Source organism: Trichosurus vulpecula, assembly GCF_011100635.1.
Source record: "Trichosurus vulpecula isolate mTriVul1 chromosome X unlocalized genomic scaffold, mTriVul1.pri SUPER_X_unloc_1, whole genome shotgun sequence".
Classification (NCBI taxonomy): Eukaryota; Metazoa; Chordata; class Mammalia; order Diprotodontia; family Phalangeridae; genus Trichosurus; species Trichosurus vulpecula.
The window spans coordinates 4,193,382-4,214,570 of record NW_023494377.1 but is presented as its reverse complement, the minus strand read 5'-3'; the positions used below and the strand labels follow the sequence as shown (position 1 = coordinate 4,214,570).

General features: G+C 45.1%; 1 protein-coding gene across 1 annotated transcript in view; it reads left to right on the top strand.

Moving 5' to 3' along the window:
- Positions 1-6,016, top strand: part of AR (androgen receptor) — a 237,756-nt gene extending 231,740 nt beyond the window's left edge. Inside the window, exon 8 of the mRNA XM_036740384.1 lies at positions 117-6,016. Coding sequence (XP_036596279.1) covers positions 117-272 — 156 coding nt within the window. The 3' untranslated portion in view covers positions 273-6,016. The remainder of the gene's footprint in view (positions 1-116) is intronic.
- The last annotated feature ends 15,173 nt before the right edge of the window (positions 6,017-21,189 follow it).

The following is a 21,189-nucleotide window of genomic DNA, read 5'->3' as shown; positions in this document are numbered from 1 at the left end:
CAGGACAGCCTGGCTGCCTGCCTGCTCGTGCCCCCACAGGGAGTTGCTCTGACTAGGATGAATGAAGGTAGAGCCTCATATGCCAACGTCCCTTTCCTCCCTTCTTCCCATTACAGATTGCCAGAGAACTGCACCAGTTTACCTTTGACCTACTAATCAAGTCACACATGGTGAGCGTGGACTTTCCTGAGATGATGGCCGAGATCATCTCTGTACAAGTGCCCAAGATCCTTTCTGGAAAAGTCAAGCCCATCTACTTCCACACACAGTGATGCTTTACAAGCCCTTCCTTCCTTCCCCCTTTTCTGCCATCTTCTGCCTGTTGTAATTCTGCACTACTGTTCTGCAGTGCCTTGGGGAATTCCCTCTATTGATGTACAGTGTGTCTTAGAGATAGTCCTAACTCCTTACTACCTTCTAAGCTTTTCTTCCCTTCTACCCTGTCCTCCCTCACTGCCATCTTCTATTCCACAGCCTCCTTTTTGCCTCACTTCTTCTAACTTCCCACCTACCTTAGCACCTTCTGACTCCTTAGTCTGGATGGTGCATATCTCTTTGAATATTTGCCCCTAGTTCTGTGGCCACACCCAGGCCAGTCATGTCTTTCTGATGGCCACATGGCCATTTTCTTCACCTAACACCATGACAAATCTTGGGTATTTAAGGGGACAGGAAAAAACCACCTCACTGCAGTTCCCCTCCCTTAAAAGCCAAACACACAAACACCCACACACAAACCAACAACCCCAAATATTTCCCTGGGGATGTGTGGGTGTATGTGAGTGCTAGCATTTCTCACCTGGAGCACCCACTCTGCCACCAGTGGCCTTCAGGAGATTCCCCCAGTGACAGACCTGGGGAGGGGAAAGAAGAGAAGCCCCACCCCCTTCACACACACATGCAGACACACATGTGTGCGTGTGTGCACATGTGTGCATTCCCATACGTCCAGTTGTGCTCTTTGGATGATCAGAAAGTCCCACTGCAGCGCAGTCAAATGGTACTGAATCTGCTTTTTGTCTGAAACTTTGCTGATATTCTTGTCTGCTCTGCGCATGTGCCATGCAGTGTCTTCCCCAAGTCCTCCCTGTATCCCACCCCCTTTCCTCCCTGCTCCCCTTTCCTCATTGCCTCAGCCCTTAGGAGAGGAGACCATTCCACAATGGCTTTCAGCAGCTACTGAGAGTGTTGGACATTCCCTCATGCTAAGACTCTAGCCTGAGCAGACATGGAAGAGGCTGAAACGAGGTTAGCCCAGTGGGAACCTCTCTGTTCTCCAGCTCTGCCTTGCCTTGGGTGGGCCAAGAACAAACTGGGCTGTCCCTGGGGACAGGGAATAGAGCTCAGGGTAAGTATTGGCACCACTGGGCATCCCCCCTGCTCAAGGCTTATGCCCAGCATTGTTTTCCCACCTCCTCCAAAGACCCAATGAAGTTCTCCACCTCACCAACGCCCCAGGACCCCCTTTCCCTTTCCTTCTTCTCTGGGTCTGGTTACTAGATTCACTTTGCTTATGGGATGTGACTTACTCCCTACCCCAGAATCTTTACCCCGACTCTCTGATGAGAGTTACAACCAAGAAGGCCAGCAGGTTTTGAGTACTCTTTCTGCCTGCCCTGAGGCCTAGAGGCTCCCAACAATGGCTGATTGACACCAACAGTCTCAGATCCGGAGCATCTTTTGATCAACTGGAAAGAGTTAGAGTTGCTAGCCAAACTGCTGAAACTGGCCATCATCTGGCAGCATGGACACCCGACCAGGCTCCATACTGGCCAAAGCCAGGGAGGCTGGTGAACAAGAGAAGATCCCATTGTCCTGCTACCAAAGAGGGCTTTGGGAGTTGGAGTAAACACTTTGGAATCAAGTCAGTGAGTGGCCAGGGCACAATTTGAGAAGAAAAAGTGGATGTGCCAGGACCAAGACCACTGGTAGAAACAGGCAGTTGGCAGTGAACATCCCCCAGATGTCCTCTTCAGCCTGGATCATCGCCCACAGTCTGTAGCAAAAGAGGACATGCCAAGAGGAGGCTGGTCTTCAGGATAAGCTGAGCAGGGTAAAGGCAGAAGCCAGGAGGAATAATACCCTGGCATAAGACTCACTGCCTACTTATGCCAGGCCCTGGTATTGGCCACTGGCCAGGAGGATCGGGGGAGGTAGGGGGAGCTCTCCCTCTAAGGACAGACTCTCTGTTTCATTCTGCTCATCTGGGGTTAGCTGGAGCCATTAAGACTTCCTCTGAAACCAGTGCCTCTTTTGCAGAGGGGGTCTTTGCAGCCACCTGCACAGTCAGGGTTCCCAGCTGGGATGGTGCCCTTCAGAGGACCCCTCCCATTCTGATGACTTTTGTGTATCCCTCAGCCCTGTACCCCGCAAGGCCTTATTGTTACGGGGAGCTTTGCCACCTCCCCTTCTGAGCCCCTGTTGCTTTCTCCACCTGTTAAGTTCCAGATGTGGGAACCATCAAACCGCCAGCCTTGGCTGACCTGTTATCACATTTATGGAGAAGATAGCTCCAGAAAACTCGAACCAGCAAGGGTGTTCTAGCCAGATTTCTGAAGTTTTACCTGTAGCCCATTAAACTCACAGATGGCTTCTTTTGAATATAGAGACGGAAGGGAGCCTGAGGTTAGTCATGCTTCTCTAGCAAGTCCAGCTGGGAAAATGTAAGTGGATGGGCTCCCTTTCTGTGGGAAAATAGGCAGATCCCAGTTTTCTTTCTCACAGTAACATCTGGTTTATGTAAACTCACAGCATTATTTTTAGCTGTTTTTAATAGAAAACAAACAAAAAAACCCCAAAAAAACAAAAAGTAATTCACCGTTCTTCAGTTAAGCTAGGTTACATTTTGATAGTTTTCTTTACAACTGTTTCCAAAAGGATCTTCATCTTTTCCCTTTATTTCATTGCTTGTAAATACTAGAGATGCCCCTTTTCATTTCTGAGTACCAGCTTTTTCATCATTGTGGATTTCCTGATTAAGTCTTGTCTATGTGAACATATATATATATATATATATATATGTATATATATATATATATATACATATACATATACACCTATATATACGTATATATATATATATATGTACATAATTTTAAAGCCAAAATACAAGAGAGAATAGCAGTATAATTAACAAGCAGCTACAACTGGATGACTCTGACTTGAGAAATGACACCAAGTCCAGTTTGTGTAAAGCCGTGCACACTGAAATCCATTTCCTTGAGCTTTGCTTTGGGAATAAAGAGCTCCCAAAGCTGCAGGGAAAGTCTGGTTTGGCTTCTCCCCCTCGTTAGGTCAAAGGGGGATGGTTTTGATTGGGGGGGGTTGTTTCTATTTTTTTGGTCATTGTTGGAGTTGTGGCAATTGTCTTTGGGAAGGAAGGCTTTTGTTTTGCATGTGTTCGACATGATACAAAGAGCTGAGAGCTGGCACGCTCACTAGGGGCTGAGGTCCACTCCAGGTGTCAAGGGGCAAGAAGCCGTGAGGCTAGCCTCACCCTCCTCCATGGCATTGCCCTGCCAAGCAGAGACCCCCAAGAGTGAGCCGGGGGTACAAAAGGAAGGCCAAAGGAGAAGGGACTGCCCAGGAGAGACAATGGGCATCCCCTGTAGCTGTGCATTTTGGCCGATATGACAAACTCAGTGTTGAGCAGGACAGATCCTCTTTCCTTTCTCAGCCATTGTCTGCATGGTACCCAAGTGTGGTACCAGGCCGGCCTCTGATCTGGGGCAGGGCTCAGCCTTTTGGCTTGCAGGCTTTTCTGTGCCCTCCAGTAGTCATTGACACTTGGAATAGCTCAATTGTTTTTTTTCTTTCTTCCTTTTTTAATTACATTACTCGAGAAAAAAGTGTTTGAAGGATCTTATCATATAGCAGCAGTGCATATATCTTTTCTGTATGTTGACTGGGATTCTAAAAAGAAAAAAAAAGTTCTCCAACTTGCCCATTTGGCAGTTGCTGAGGTAACGGTCAGGCTTGGGAAATGCCATTGCGCTGATGGCCCATCCTCTGTCCATCCAGCCACAAAGATATGCATGCAGAGCTCTAGATGGAGTCTTCTGGGCCTTCTGAGGCAAGAATTGTCCTCAGCCCACATGGACGTGACATGATTCCAATGGCCTTACTTTGAGTTGGTCCTGTGAGCAGCCCACAGACGGCCACCGTCTTAGCCTCCTAATTCTGCTCAAGCCCAATGGCACCCAAGGTCCTGGTCCCCTCCTTCCTTTTTTGCCCAAACCCCAGCTCTCTGTTGTCACACAATCCACGTTCCTAGTTATTCTCTCCATCTGTCTCTCTACCTCTCCCTCTGTCTTCCCTCCCCTTGCTTTCCTTCTTTCCCTCCCTCTCCCTTTTTCCCTCCTCTTGCCCTTTCTCCCCTCCTCTCCATCTCCTTCCCTCTGCTTTCCCCTGCAACCCACAACCCTACCCTCATCACCCATATGACCCAGCATCCTATACCCCCACCCTAGAAGAGAGGCTCCTCCCTTCCATGCTCCCTTCCATCCTCACCCTGTAGGTGAGAGGACCCTTGGCTCTACTGGGCTCCCACCCAGCCCTGTCCCACTGCCTGAGGGGGGGAAAGGTGCACAGGAATGTTGAAGCACAGTCTGAGAGTCCAAAGCCGAACATTCATCATAATCATGGTGGATGTGTGGTTTCTTGTGAAAGGAAGTTGACCTTTTATGGGCAGCTGGACTGTTACTATTGACCTCTTCGAAGGTAGTTTCAAGCAGGAGAGAGCAGGAGAAATGGATGCACCATTCTATGTAACCAAAGACAACAAATGTATTTGCTAAGATACCAAAACTGTTACGAGAGAGAGAGAGAGAGAGAGAGAGAGAGAGAGAGAGAGAGAGAGAAAGAGAGGCCACTCTTTGGTAAGGCAGCCAAAACCAAAAGGACTTGGCTGATGACTCATTTACAAGATACGTTTTTCTTTCACAATTTACGCATTTAGAGAAGTTGAATATAATTTGGAGGAAAAAAAACTGGGTTTCTGGGTCCTTTGATGCGTGATTTTTTTAAAATTAGCAAAATTAGCTTTTGTTTTTCTTTTAGTAGCTGCTGAGCAAATCCCCAAAGCTCCACCGTTGCATGTTTAGAAATGGAGCTGGGTTTGGCTTCTGCATCTGCTGGCATTAGCGTCTAGCGTAGCTAAAGATGTGAAGCCCTGCTGAGGAAAGGGTGCATTCAAAAGGGCAAGATTTGCACTAGAGGGACAGACAGCAGGCAGAATTTCCCATTTCTGCCCACTGAGATGGCGCACCGAATTCTCTGCAGTTTGCCGCAGAGGGTTGAAATATATTGTAAATGAGTATTTGTATCCATGTTTCAAAAATCGAATTTTATATATAGATATATGTGTTCTGCTCCTTTTGCCTTTTGCTTTGCCATCCACGTTTGGTTCCAGGTAATATCTGATGCTATGTACTAGCAAGAGGCCTTGGCCTTGGTTCAGAGGTCCTCTCAGGGTGGACAGGATGCTTGAGTTGTCTGGCCCAGAGGTTCAGGGAAGACGAGGGGGGAGGAGGGAAGAAGGGGAAGAGAGTTGTTACCATACCTGGTGAACCCACACGTGCAACAGGTGTGGTGTGGACTCATTGAAACCTCAGGGAGGTTGTTGGGGATCTGGGGGAAGGAGAAAGCTGAGGGGAGCACCAGTCTTCCCTGAATCACAGGGCCAGCTCCAGCCCCAGCCTCTGTCCAAGTGGAGAGTGGGTGTGAGGAGGGATCAGAGAGGTCAGGAAGAAAGGAAGGCAGAGGGCAAGGGGGCTCCCTTGGCCTACCCATGCCACCAGTCCCGTGGAGTGCTGGGGCACAGGGGCACGAACAGGGAACTCAAACACCGTCGAGTGGCTCTTACTATATATTGGGTGTCTTGTGCTCTTAATTCTGGTTTTAGAGACTTTCTGTAAAGATTGTGGCAAATGAAATTGTGTTTTCTCTGTTAACCTGTCTATGTAATAAAGCTTCTTTCTGTAGGTAGAAGGGCTTCCTCTGCCTATGGGGATTTTCACTTGTATTAATTTCTTGCTGGGGCCTGTTGCCCAGAGTCGCTCAACCCACCCCCATTTCTAGAGGAAGGCAGGATAATTCCCCATCAGTGATTTGTCTCAAAGACCTTGTTCTAGTCACAAGAGCAGCAAAACAATCAGGATCCCCCAGAGGGAAATGGTGGGTGACTTCATTAACTAGGCAGATTTTCAAATAGAATGATGCAGGGGTTTTTTTGGATTTTTCTCCCTCACACAATTTGGTTGAAAGAATAAACAAATTATCATGCATTGGTTGCTCCCCAGTTCACTTGAGGGGGGGAGGCCAGTTCCAGCCTGGCTTCTCTGTGCATTTGGTTGATGTAGCCTACCAAAAGCTGGAACACCCCACCCCGCAAAAAAAAGGAAAACAAGGAACTTTTTCTGGGGATACAGGAATAAGTAAGAGTAAGCCTCTGGGCCCCCAAACTCACTGCTATCCCCACCCTCGGGGCCCTTTAAAAAAAAACCCAAGCAAATGCTATCCCTGAGTGCTAACTGCCCTGCAGAGAAGTGCCCCTAGCCTTTCTATCTGTCCCATAATCCACCTGGGCCCCCAAACTGATTGCTGCCCCCACCCTCAGGGCCCTTAAAAAAACAAGCAAATGCTAGCCCTGAGTGCTAACTGCCCTCCAGAGAAGAGCCCCTAGGGCCTTCCTGTCTGTCCTATAACTCACCTGGGCCCCCAGACTGACTGCTTTGGGTATCACCATTTGGAACCCTCCTGCCAACCCCTAGAATGGAGCTTTGGGAATGACCTGAGAATGCTGGGTTTTAATTTGATGAGGGGGGAGGGGAGTAATCTACTGAATTAAGAATTTCTGTTGTCAAAAAAAAAGCTTGAAAAATGTGGGAGAGGGGGTGGGGAAGAGAATAGAAATGGATTGATTTTGCTTTGACATGTCTTTTGGTGGGGCCTCAGTTCTCACAAAGCCTCCCCTGGGCCTCTCAGTCCCCAGCTCTCGTGTTCAGCTCTTTTGTAATCTTGGAATATTTTGTTGCTCTAAATACAATAAAAAAAATTTTAAAAAAAACCAGCAGAAGCTCATTTCTTGGGGGTCCACCTGTCTACCCACCCTCCTGAGGTTTGTCTCCCTCTGCCTGATCTCTTCGGCAGTGTCCCTCGACATGGAAAGCCTCGGCAGGCCTGCTAGCCAACAACAACTTGGGACCAAGCTCTTCCCCACGTTGAGGTCTGGGCAAGGTTGTCTAATGGCTCCTTATCACAGTTGTTAATTTGCTTAAAACATAAAAATGATGAAAAATTGCAGATAAATGTCTTCAGGTTTTTTTAATTGACTCTTTTCCCTGGCTTTTGTTTTCATTGAAGCCAAGAGCTGGTATGATGCCCAGTGGCCTTCCGTGTTATTTTCATTTTAATTTTTTTTAATTCTTTTCTCAGGGGGTTATAAATTCCCCCTGCTCTGACTTCATTATGAGGCTGACCTGGGACCTTTGGATAAGCAAAGGCTCAGGGCTAAGGGAGCCCACCTCCGAGTTGAAAGGCCTAGATGGAACTTGGCCCAGCTTCATGACTTTCCATTGGGAAACTGAAGAGCCTTGTAAACCAATGGGAAAAAGGACACAGCAGTAACTTGCCTGACACTGGGGGCTGGGAGACAGAAGGGGCTCTGCCAGGTCCCCTAGGACAGCCAGGCCTGAGGGAGAGGCCATCCCCCACCTCAAAGGCTCCCAGCCATCACTGATCTAATTCCCTGGGGAAATCTCCACTTAGCAGAGTGAAGGCACCACCCATTGAGAGTGAAAGCCCCAGAGAGGGTCCCTTCCCCTCTCCAAGCCTCTGTTTACCCATCTGTAAAATGAAAGGGTTGGACCGACAGATCTAAGGGACAAAGGCCAGCTTTATGCAGAGAAGGTTACCCATGTGGTAGAATTTCAAAGTTAGAAGTCCTGTGTAGCTGAAATTCTGCCCTTAGAGCTAGTTTCAGTTTGTCCTGTTAAATATACCACCCCTTCTTTCCAAGTTGCCATGTGAGGTGTTTCCAGAAGCTGCTAGGAGCACAGTGGGTGCTGTGCTGGGCCTGGAGTCTGGAAGCTGGCCGTTCAAATAGAGCCTCAGACATTTAGCAAGTCACTTCACCTCTCTGCCTCGGTTTCCCTATGGTAATGGGAATGGTAGTCATAACAGCACCTACCTTCCTGGGTTGTTGTGAGGATGATTCAATGAGATATTTGTAAAGACCTTTGCTAACCTTAAACTGCTAGGTCTTATTCTTTTCGGTCACTGATATCTCAGCCCAGTTGAGTTTCTTAAGACTCTTGTTAAGAGTTCGGTTTTGGTAAGGCAAGCCTGGGGTGCTCAGCAGGGAGGGGGAGACCCTGAGCACATCAAAGATGACTTTGTGGACTTTGTATCTTTTTACTTTTTGGCCCGAAGACCCAACCAGTGGCCCACTTGATCTGGTCCCATTCCCTTCCACCTTCAGTGTCTAGCACTCCTTAATGTGGATTTGTAGTAGAGGATTCTGAGGATTTGTAGTAGAGACAACCAAACCCCCTCCCCCATTCCTCGCTATATCATATGCCTTCCTAAGGCAAAGAGAAATTTCAAGATGAAGGTTTTTGTACCTTTGGAGGATTAAAAACCTTGACTAGGGCTGCCCCCAAAGTATGCTCTTGGAATCACATACCCACCTCTTCCCTTAAGGTAATGGATTGTGGCCCTGCTGTCTTAAGTGACTGCTTTCAAAGTCAAGGCAGAGTGGACAGGATGGCATAGTAGCTATACCCTGCCCCCCTATCCGCACCAGCTGCTGTCCATTCCTGGCACTCAGATCTTGTGCCTATGGCTGTCAATGAGGAAGGGGCCCAGTAGTCTAAAAAGGACAATTTCAGTCCTGGTTCCACCTTGGGTTTCCTGAGCAAATGGGGGTAGCTAGTTTTCCCTTTCTGAGCTCAGCTACCCAAGCTGAAAGGGTAAGAACATCCACTCAGACATTCTGTGTTTTAGGGTCCCTCCTGGCCCCAACATTCATTGTTCTAAGATCTCAACTCTGACATTCTATGTTCAAAGGTCCCCTGCCACCTGCATTCTAGTCCCAGCCATCCCCTTTGAGCTCTAGAACTGGGTTCTCTCATCTTGGGAACAAGAATTCACCCCTTATCCCATCCAGGGCTTCTAACTTCGTGCCCCATGGGCCATATTGATGCCATAAGGAGTAATTAGAAGGGGAAAGAATTAGGCCAGTGAAAACCAGCAATAGAATGTTGGAAGGTTGGGCTGAGTTCATTGTTCCAGGGGCACAAAAGACAAAGGTGGATCTTTACAATCTGCAGATTCTTCATTAAGTGTCTTGGGGCCATAGTGCCAACCCAGGGGTGGGCTGGTGGATGTTCAACAGCCAGCTTCCCCACCCCCAAAAAATGTACATAGGGCATAATTTGCAGTTTTATTTGCATTATTACCATTTACTCTATCATTTTCTTGAGTCTAGGCTGTCAACAAAACAATTCACCAAGCCCTAATTTGTTGTGTTTGCTGATTTCTGAGGTGTAAATGGGCACACTGAAAATTGACCAATCAGCACTTAGTGATGGCTGTACCATCCTCTTCCCAAAGCAGTTGATGAGGCATGAACAGGAGGAAATATCCCTGTCATTAGCATCAAGAATCTAGAGATACGGCTACAGGGAGGAGGGAGATGAAATTGCTTCGGAGTCAATGAACAAACACTGTTAAGTGTCTAATAGGTCTGAGGCCCTCTACAATGACTGTTCCTACCCTCAAGAACTTTGCAATCCCAAAGGATAATACGACAGCACATAACAACTACTAGACAAGGAAGACTGCAATGAAAAATATAGTCAGAGGAGCCTAGATGTTGTGCTGAAAGACACCTTTAGAGATCATTGGGTCCCACCTCAGTTTATGGAGAAAGAAATGGGCCTAGGGAGGGAAAGTAACCAAAAGCTGAAAGAACCCTCAGAGGCTTCCTTATATTATAGATGAGGAGAATGAGTCTCAGGAAAGTGAAAAGACCTATCCAAGGTAGTAAATGAAAGACAGAATTTGGGCCCAGATTTGGGGAGGAGGACACAGCATGTACAACAATGAGGTTTACCGCTATTTCATCAAGTATAGTAGTAATAAGCCACATGGTATAGTGCAAGGCTGTCCAAAATACAGCCCGGCCTACAAACATAGAAATTCACATAAATGCTTTAGTAAACGAAGCCGAGCTACCACAGAGCTCTCGCTGAAATGGCAAATCAAAATATATTGTCTATTGTTTCAATAAAAACCTAAGGTTGGACAGCCCTGGTATAGTGGATAGAGAGCCACCCTCAGAAACGGGAAGACCTGGGTTCAAATCTGGCTTCTGACATACCAAGTTATTTCACGTCTCAGTGCTTCCCAGGCACCTCTCTATTAAGACTAAGTTTGAAGAGCAAGCGGTGATATGTGTTGGTAAAGGGAGTTTCCTCACTGGGAATTCCTTACACTGATAAAATCACAATTCCTATGAGCCAAAACCCAGTACAGTTCTCCTTTCCACATCTCAACTTTTCCCATGCCAGTTTTGATATATCACGCGTCAGCATAAGAAATTAAACACATATTTGGGAGGAGTTTTGAGGAAGCTGCAGATGACATGCAAAGGTCAGCAGATGACACAGGAAAAGTTTAGAAACTCAGAAATGCATAAAATATATGTATAGTATTGTATGATATTGTATTAGCAAGGCAATAATCACAGTATAGACAATAATTGTAAATATGCCTGTGTAGTTCTGTATCACAAAATATAAGAGACTCTCCATAGAGAAGGTAGAAGTAGTAAACCATTTATTCAGACACCAGAGAACCAGATCCAAAAATCAATAAGTCCAACCCATCCAAGCAGCAAGTAAACTCCAGAACCAGTAAGTCCCCTTTATAATAACAGCAAAGAGCCTAAAACACACACAGCAGAGAGTCAAGCCATCCCATAACCTTCCTGCCTCCTGCTGGGGCCTTGCCGCCAACAATTACTCACAGCACGGCTAGCACATGTCTGCTCTCTCCCTCAGCTCTAACCACTCTGAGCATTTCCTGCTCCACCCTTTCCTGTTCCTCTCATTCAGCAAGCTCCTCCCACCACATGTGACTTAGGCTTCCTGTGACATAAGCAGGTCACATGGGCCTATTAATGGGTGGAAAAGATCTTCAAATCTAAATTACCATTACAAATATCAACATCTTTTTTTTAATGCCGTAATAATTCAGACTTCTTCTCTGGTACAAAGGGAAGGACAAAAATTTTATTGAGGATTTTCCAGATCATGGGGATGCTGCACCTCTGACCCCCACAGTGTGGAAGGGATGAGTATTATGTCTCTCAGTCTCCCTTTTGTCCTGAAAATTTCCTTTTGGACATATTCCAGTCCATCAATTGCTTTCCTAAAATGTGGTTCCCCAAACTGAAAACAATCCTCCAGATACGACCTGACCAAGACTAAGGGCAGTAGGGGACTGGGGCCTCCCTTGATCTGAGGCCATATGCTTCCATTAACGTAGGGCAAGATTACATAGCTTTCCTGGTTTCTATGTCCCACTGTTGATTCTTAAGGTACTCAAATCCACACTGGCTGATAAGAACCTTATAAAGGAGGACATGAGCTATCCTATGAATTATTTTCTTTCCAATAAACCACCCAACATAGAAGGTGCAGCCAAGAGTCAATTATCCAGATACCTCTGGGCTCTCCCCACCCTCTACATTTATTCCTTTGCTTATTAGCTCAGTCACCACTCCTTCATTGGAGCATCTGGGCTCAACCCTGCTCTACACCATCATATGGAGGGTTTGGCATTTTCAAAGACTGCCAGCTGAGCTCAAACCCACCAAGTTGCAAAGAAACCTGGACCTAGTGATGGGCCTTCTGTCTATTGGCCAAGGATTAACGTAACTGAGCTCACGGGACTAGAGATTTAGAGTTGTCATCTCCATTTCCATCATTTTCATCTCTGTCATCTCAAGTTCAACCCCCTTATTTTTGAGATGAGATGACTGAGGCCCAGAAAGGTTAAGCGATTAGCTCGAGGTCATACAGCAGGTGTGCGAGTCAGCATTTGAACCCAAAGCTTCATGATTCCCAATTCCAGCTCCCTATCCACTACATTGGTTCAGAGAGGCTCCCTACCAGGTGGTCATAGGATGAAAAATTAGACCATAAAAACAGAATTTCCCAAGTTTGGGGGCTCTCTTATTTTGGTCCTTCCTTGCCTCAGTATGGATTGCTCCCTGACACAGCCCCTCAAAAAATCATTCCCCAAGGAGACTGCAACCTTCGCTATGCTGGCCCTAAGATGAAAGTCCATGACTGGGCTAATGTTTGAAGCCTTTATTGATCATCAAGGGAGTATAGATCTAGTGCCAGAAGACACCTTAGAGACCATGTAATCCAACGTCCTCATGAATGAATGAATGAACAAATGAATGAATGAATGAATGAATGAATGAATGAATGAATGAATGAAAAAGAATATATTAATTATGGGCCAAGCACATACATTTAGAAATACAAAAAGCAAAGAGCTTACAAGTAATGGAATAGTAACCAGAGAGGGGTATTTGGTCTGAAAAGTTACAGGGATGGTAAGATCCACAGATTCACAGAGGAATAGGTTGACACACCTCATACTAGTACAATAAAAGAATTGATTTGTCCATAGTTTGTAGATCCAGAACTAGTGAGGGTAGGGATTGCCAAGGAAGAGGAAAAGGTCAGGAAGTTGGGAGTGAAGTAAAGCAGAGATGGGGGCTTTTCCAACAGAGTCTTCTGTGAGAGGCAGTCACCAATTAGGAGAGCAGACTTCATTGGACAGATGAGGAAACTGAGGCACAGTGAAGTTAAAGGACTTTCCTAAAGTTGTCTTAGAAAGGAGTTGAGATGCATTCTAGTCCAACCACTTTATTTTATAGGACTATGACCCAGGGCTGGAAAGTCCTATAGGGAGTAAAGATCATAGCTGAGGTTCCAACCCAGGTCCTCTAACTCAAAATCTGGTACTCTGGCCACTGTTCCTTGTTGTCTCTTCTGGTTTGGTAGGAGCTACTGGGGCAGATTCACTTCCGTCACCTTCAGGAACCCAGAGTTACCTCCGTTCCTCAAGGAGACATTGCAGGAGGTCCACAGGTGATGATAACGCCAGTTTATATGCCTTTAAAGGTTGCAAAGCATTTCCCTCACCACAACCCTTTGAGGTAAGTGGTATTATCCAAATTTTACAGGTGAGGAAATTGAGGCTCGGGGCAAGAGTCTTATGAAGCTGAGACTCAAACCCAGGCTTTCTGACTCTCATTCCAGTGTTTTCACCACTACACTAGGTTAGAGAAAAGAGGGCATCAGTTGGCTGATTCTTAAGAAAATTCTGTTCTTAAGAAAAGGTGGGGCTACAGTTTATTCTTCCTTAGTCTTGTTCTAGTCACAAACCCACCAAAGTGCAAACAACTATGGTAGTGTCATGCCAATCCTGTGGATACCCAGGCAGCACATGTGGCCTACCATTGTCCTCCAGTAGAGCCCAACTCTCTAGGAAACCCAGATAAGAAGCTGGCCCAAGGCTAAGCCAGCTGAGAGCCCTTAACTGTGGGTAGGTCACATGAAACTCACTCCCCAAAGGAAATGGGCTATAGGGGCAGCATATCCTCTGGCAAACTTTTTTTCAGTTGTTCAGTCATTTTTTAGTCATTTCTGACTCTTCATGACTCCATTTGGCGTTTCCTTGGCAGAGATACTAGAGTGGTTTGGCATTTCCTTCTTCAGTTTACAGATGAGGAAACTGAGGCCAAAAGGGTTAAGTGACCTGCCCAGGATCACATAGTTAGTAAGTGTCTGAGGCTGGATTTGAATTCAGGCCCTCCTGACACTATGGCCAGTGCTCTGTCCACTGCAGCACCACCTCACTGCCCCTTGGCAAACATTATTCAGACTCAATTCCAGCATAGTGCTGGAATGAATGAACCTCAATGAGCTAAGATGTAGCTGAATAGAAAAAGGTGATAACCAGTCATGTGTAACTATGGCTCTGGCCTCATTCTCTTAGAGTGAGTCTGGCTACAGGCTTCTAGGGGTACCCCTGAGGGGTTAAAGATGTATGTTTTTCTAATATTATCAGCTCAAGCCCCCATTATAGTGTCTTCCCTGTCCCTTTCCCCACTGTTAGGTGCCAGCGATTAGAGCCTCAGTTCCACTTAACCAATTAACATCATTTAACTTTTACAGAGGGATATTTTCACTTCAAAACTGCAGCAAAAAAAGAAGTATAAACATTTCCCCCCATAAGCATCTGGGAGGTAGACATACAATCCCTTATACTACCTGGGTCCACAGGGGAGAATCACCTCCCAAGCATTTGCCCCCATCAAGTTCACTTCTGAATGCAACAGGGCCATGAGTGGTCTCAGTCTCAGTTATCACTGGGCTAGGTCTCAAATGTCAGACTAGTTGAACTAGCTGGTCACAAAATCTTGCATGGACCCTACTCCAGAAGGCACATGGTCTGACACAGCCTGCACATATTGCAGCAAAACAATTGACAGAGTATCTCAGGTCATTGATACTTTTAGACAAGGTGGAGATATATGGACTGGATGATAATAAAATTAGGTGGATTGGATTGGGAACTGATTGAATGACTGACCCAGGGATGGGCAACCTGCAGCCTTGAGGCCACATGTGACCCTCTAGGTCCTTGAGTGTAGCCCTTTGACTGAATCCAAATTTCACAGAACAAATCCCCCCTAGGTTCTCAAGTGCAGCCCTTGGACTGATTCCCAACTTCACAGAACTAATCCCTTTAATAAAAGGATTTGTTCTGTAAAACTTGGACTCAGTCAAAGGCCACGCAGGAGGACCTAGAAGGCCACATGTGGCCTCCAGGCCCCAGGTTCCCCAACCTGATGGATTAATGTCAACCTAGAGGAGAATTTGCCAAACTGCCCTAGGGGTGAGAGCAAAGGGCCCTGTGAGACCCTCATAGAGAGGGGCACAAAGAAATGGCCCAAATTATTGGCTGTTTGGTTATCTCATTTTGCAGTACTTATGGTAAGTATTTGCAAAAAGACCATCAGCAAAATAATTATTGCCCATACACCAACCATCCAAATTAATCAGCCCGTGTTTTTAAACTCTTATTAATTGAATGCAAATTTGGGAACTTGTAAGGGCAGTGAAAAATCTGTTGGAAGCTATGGATCAGGAGTAGTTGATCAATCAATAAGCATTTATTAAGCACTCTGTGTGTGTGTCTGTGTGTGTGTGTGTGTGTGTCTGTGTGTGTCTGTGTCTGTGTGTGTGTGAGGGTGGGTGTGGGTGTGGGTATGGATATAGGAGTCTATCATCAGACATTGTGCTGGGCATTGGGGATACAAAAACAAAAGTCTCTGCCATCAAGGATCTTATACCCTATCTAAGTAGAACATACGTTCATATATAAGGATATACAGAATCAACTTTTTGAAAATACCAAGAAGTTAGGAAAGGTGAGAGCTCACAGGAGGACTCAGGAAAGGCTTCATGTAGAAAGTGGTGCCAATTTGTCTGAACAGTTGAGTTTGGAGAGGAGAGTAACATATAATCCACTGGCAAGAGAGGTTGGAGGCAAATTGCGAAGGGCTTTAAAAGCCATGAGGATCCTGGAGTTGATGGCATAATGGAGGCACATGATCAGAATGGCGCTTAAAGAAAATCCCTTTGGCAGATGTATGAAGCTAAAGTGGGGAGACACTTCAGGGTGGGAGACCAATTAGGAAGCCATTAGAATAGTACAAACAAGAGGATGTGGGGGCTCGAACTACAATTGTAGAGAGGAGGGATCACATACAAGAGATGTTGTGTAGGATAAGGGAGGAATGAGAAAAACCAAAGACTTGTAGATTACAATAATGCCAGTCACCTAGTCAATATCTCCAACAATGCAACCAAAGGCATCCAGGTTCATAAACTAGGAATCATCTTTGACTCTTCCTTCTTCCTTACTCCCCACATTCAAACAGTTGCCCAGTGTTGGTGATTTTGCCTCCAAAAGAGATCTTGAAATCATCCCCTTCTCTCCACCCCCACAGCCACCACCCTAGTCCAGGCCCTCATCATTTCTGACCTGGACCACTGTACTAGCCTCCCCTGATAAATCTCTCCTTCGTTCAATCCAATCCCCCTCAAAACTACCAAATCAATATTCCTAAGGAACATGTCTTCCCGTGTTACTCCCCTGCTCAAGGAACTGCAATGGCACCCCTTTTGCCTCTTGGATAAAATACCAACTCAAACACCTTGGGATTTTAAAGCCCTTCACAATCTGAGTCCAGTCTTCTTTTCCAGGCTTATTGTTCATTATTCTCCTTGCTTGGCATTCCATCCAATTTGGCTTACTTACTGTTCCTCATTTAAGGATTCCACCTCCCATCTCTTTGCCATTACATGGGCCACCCCACCCCTGGACTGGAATATACTGTTTGCTCACCTCTGCCTCATAGGTTCCTTAGCTTCCTTCAAAAGTCCTCTCAAGCGCCATCTCCCACAAAAATATGAACCTATCTTGATCCCCTCCTATGATTGCTAGTGCCCTTCCCCCACAAATCACTTTTTATATCTATTTTGTATTTCATTTTCTCTGTCCATATTGTTCTGCCCTTTCTCTTGGTCCCTGAGAGAATGTAAGCTCCTTGAAGGCAAGTACTGTTTTGTTTTTTATCTTGGCATCCCTAACATCTGGCATGATGCCTGGTTGACCCAGTGGGTCTACAATGAATGCTTGTTGTATTGAATTACACAGAAAGCTTGTGTCTATTCAGCATTAATGCTCAGAAAAAATCATTTGAAAGTGATAGACTAGAAACAAATGAGATTAGTTATGCTTTAATTGACAGGAATCAATGTGGACATGATTCCTGAATTAGCCATCTTTGAACATCAGACTACCAATCTTTTAAAAGAAGGATCAAAAGTAGCACAAAACTAGAAGAAAGAATAAAAATGCGACAAATGATAGTGCGCAATTAAGCTCTCCATGCTTATTGGTTGACTACAAAAAAAGCATTTGATTCAGTAGAGTAAAATGACATCTTGAAGGCTTTCTTCCAACAAGGTTTCTCCCATATATCCATTATGAGGAAAGACCCCTTCAAAGATATAACCCCTGAGTGAAGGAGCCGTGTTTAGTGAGCCTTTGATCATTAACATCGGGCTACTGGAGGGGATCCAGGATAGACACCAAACAGGAGAGGGATTCCCTGTGGATGGAGAGATGTTCCAGATGCTCTCACAGCTGGATGGTCTCCTGGATGGTGTGCTGATCTCCTCAAACTCTGAAACTGCTTCAGAGCCTCCTTGACAATATCCATAACCACTCCAAAGAGCTGGGTCTAACATGATAAAAACCGAGAGGAGGAAGAGATTAGGACATGCATACAGCTGGAAAACTTAAGGAGTACCTTCATCTATATGACAATAATATTAATAGTTGGGTTCATATAACACTTGAGGGCTGTGAATCCTCATGACACATTCCAAGAAATCCACAAGACAGCTCATCGAAACTAGTATTTCCTAGCCAGGTACTCTGATTGAAATCTCAGAATCTAATAGGTGCTATTTTTATCCCCAGTTTACAGATGGGGAAACTGAGGCTGAGAGAGGTTAGTTGACTTCTCCAGAGTCACACAGTTTTTAAGGTGTCTGAAGTGGAATTTGAACTCAGGTCTTCCTGACATCAAGTCCAGAATTCTTATCCGCTATACTGCCTTGATCTATTCATGATCTATTCATGATTCATGATATGAATATCGATCTATTCATCCATCTATCTATCTGTCCATCCATCATCTATCTATCTAAACACACATATATTATATACACTCTATATCTATCTATAGGTATAGATACATCGTGGTCAGACTCTGCAAATAGTGAGCTGGGCCCAGAGTTAAACAGGAGGAGGGGTGCAGATTGGATCACCTTTGAGTAATTATAAAGCTCTCCTGATCACCCAAACTTTCTGCTAGAACAAAGGCCAATCTTTTTTTAAAGCAAATATGATGCCCATGTTGTGGGGAGTCATCAAACTCTACAGTTTCTAAAGAATGAAAAATACAAATAAATATTTTAAAAGAATGAAAAATGAGTATAAAAATGAGTATAATAAAAGGGTGTCAAATTTTGGGAGGCACCATCAAACATTTGATACCAACATACATCCAAGGAACACAGTGGGTGTCAGCAGGCCACATCACATTATTTAAACAACTGCAAAGAAAGACTTGATTAGAGAAATGTATGAAGCTAGTGGAACTAATTAATGGGCAGCCTATGCGTTCCATTAGGATTTTCATTGAAGGATATAGACAAGAGATTCAAAGAATGAGCTGGTATAGAAGGGTTGAAATCTGAACTTTTGGAGGAAACATCCACATTGATGAGCTCATACATCCATTGGAGTACTCAAGTCAACAGTGTGATGGGTCAGTCAAGAAAACTAATATGATCTTAGGCTTCATTAATAGAGGCATGGGGTCCAGAATGGAGGAAGTTGGTGGTCCTGTTGAACTTTGCCCAACCTAAACACCATTTAGAGTATTATGTCCATTTTTGACAGGAGAGTGACCAGAATGATAGAGAAGGAAATGGCAAAGCACTCCAGTATCTTTGCCAATGAGACTCCAAATGGGGTCAGGAAGAGTTAGACATGACTGAAAAATGATAGTACAACAACAACGTGCAGAATAATGAGGTTACTCAAAACAATGTCACTTGAGAGGAAGATGAAGAAACAGGATATTCAATGTGGGGAAAAGAAAATTTGGGGGCAATATGAGAGTGGTCTTCGAATATGAAGGAATCCTTCAAATAGAAGGAACGTTCTATGGAAGAGTTGCATTTGGGCCAAGAGGGCAGAGCAAGGAGCAGCTGTAAAGGAAGCATGTTGTAATGGGAAGAATCCTGGGCTTAGAGTTAAAGGCCCCAGCTTCAGATTCTGGTTCTACCATTCATTACTCATATGATATTAAGCAAGCAACTGTCTATCTCTGGACCAGATCTCCACCCATAGTAGCTTTTGCCAGCCAGACCAAAAACACGCCTGTGGTCTGACATATGTTGCAGACAATCTCTTTTTAAAAAAAAATGAGGCTATCTATGGGGCCAGTGGTAACCTGAGGCATGGTTTGAAGAAGTGATCTATGGCTATAGGCAACATCCTTAAAACTGCAGCAGATCACTGATGACTCAGAGGACAATCCATTTAATAATCATAATGAATATTCTCCCAACAATTCTGTAAGGTAGGTACTATTATGTCCATTTTACTGGTGAGGAAACTGAAGCTGAGAGAGACTTGTCCAGAGGCACATTAGAGCTAGTACAGGGGTGAGAAACCTACGGCCTCGAGGCCACACATGGCCTTCTAGGTCCTCAAGTGCAGCTCTTTGACTTAACCCAAACTCCAAAGAACAAATCCCCTCTAGGTCCTCAAGTGTGGCCTTTTGACTGAAACCAAATTTCACAGAACAAATCCCCTCTAGGTCCTCAAGTGGGGCCCTTTGACTGAATCCAAACTTCACAGAACAAATCTGAAGTTTGGATTCAGTCAAAGGGCCACACTTGAGGATCTAGAAGGCCACATGTGGTCTCGAAGCTGCAGGTTCCCTATCTCTCAGCAGTATTCAAATTCAGGACCTCCTGACTCCAAGTTTGAAGTCCTATCCACCATGCCAGTTAGCTGCCTCGAGCAGAGAAGAATCTTTAGAACAGAAAGAGGCCTTAGGTGTCATCTAATTGTAGCACATACTCTGGAGTTGTTTCCCAAACTCCTATTCATACTTGTAGGCTGGATCCCCAGAACAAGGCTTCTATGACCCCTCAGGCCTCTAGGGGTAGATTTGAGGGATTGGAGGTTGTCTTTTTAATACTATGGTGTACAAGCCCCCACCAGTGTGCTTCCTGACATAACTGTCAATTGATTATCAATTAGAATTAATTCACTTTTAGAGAAGAGTATTTACTAAGGTGGTACAGCAAGCACAATTGGTATAAAACATCATAATAGCTCTTCAAAATCCTTTTGTTGGAGGCCTCATTCAGTATGGTGTAGTTTTTCTGTGGGCCTTTTTTTAGATTCTTGATCTCATAGCCATTCTGTCCTTGGCTTTTGATGTAGACACCACCATCAGCTGTCCCTGAGGTGTTGCTACGACAGTGATGGAAAGATTGGAAGTCCTCTGGACCTCTAAAGTTCATGAAGTCCTCCTCTTATAGGGGAGGGGGGAGACTGAGGCAGAGACTGAGGCCCAGGGTTCTGTTCCTCTCTTACAATAGACTCCTTCTCAGGGCTTTAACTAAAAGTCTTTCTCCTCTCTGTTTGCTCAGATCTCTCCAGTTTTGAACTAGCTTCCTCTAGCTCCACTGATTTTATGCAAGGGCCCACGGTGTATTACCAAATTTCCTCAGCCATGCAACATTACTCCAGTTGATAGGCTCCAAGCCTATGGTTGATCATTGCAACCTGTTCTCACCTGGATAAAGAATCGGTTTATCACCTTTAATCACTTACTTAAAAGTGGAGTGGAGTGATTGATTTCCTGTGGATCTTCCTACTTACACTCTCCAACCCCCTGTTGTAGAAAAAAGGAAGCCAAGGCCCAGAGTGGTTAAGAAATTTGTCCAAAGTCACACAAGAAGAGCAAGATTTGAACCCATGTTGGTTGATATCAAACTTGGAAGTCTTTCTACTAGAACACATTGCTTTGCAGTCCACCTGTGTCCTGTGCTATGGGTAAGGTGGTAATGGAAGGGGCTGCACTAGGACCCACAGCCTTCTGCCAGGTCACATGGTATGGAGGCGCTGCTGATATCCTGGCACACGATGTCACACATCATTGACCCATATGGGTCACCAGTAATGCTGTTAAGAGTCTTAACAGTAGCGAAACAAATTTGCATGCCCTCAATGATCTGTTTCATACTGATAGTTGTTATATGGTCATTAAATAACAAAGGCCATGACAGACTCTTGGATTCCAACACACATCCAAGAAAAGACAAGGTTGTGAAATTCACATCTTGTGACCTTGTAGCAGAGGCCATGGACCAGCAACTGCTACAGAATGTCCCCTGTCTCTTGCATGCGTTGGGTAAGCCCTGGGGGAAAAATTAAAAT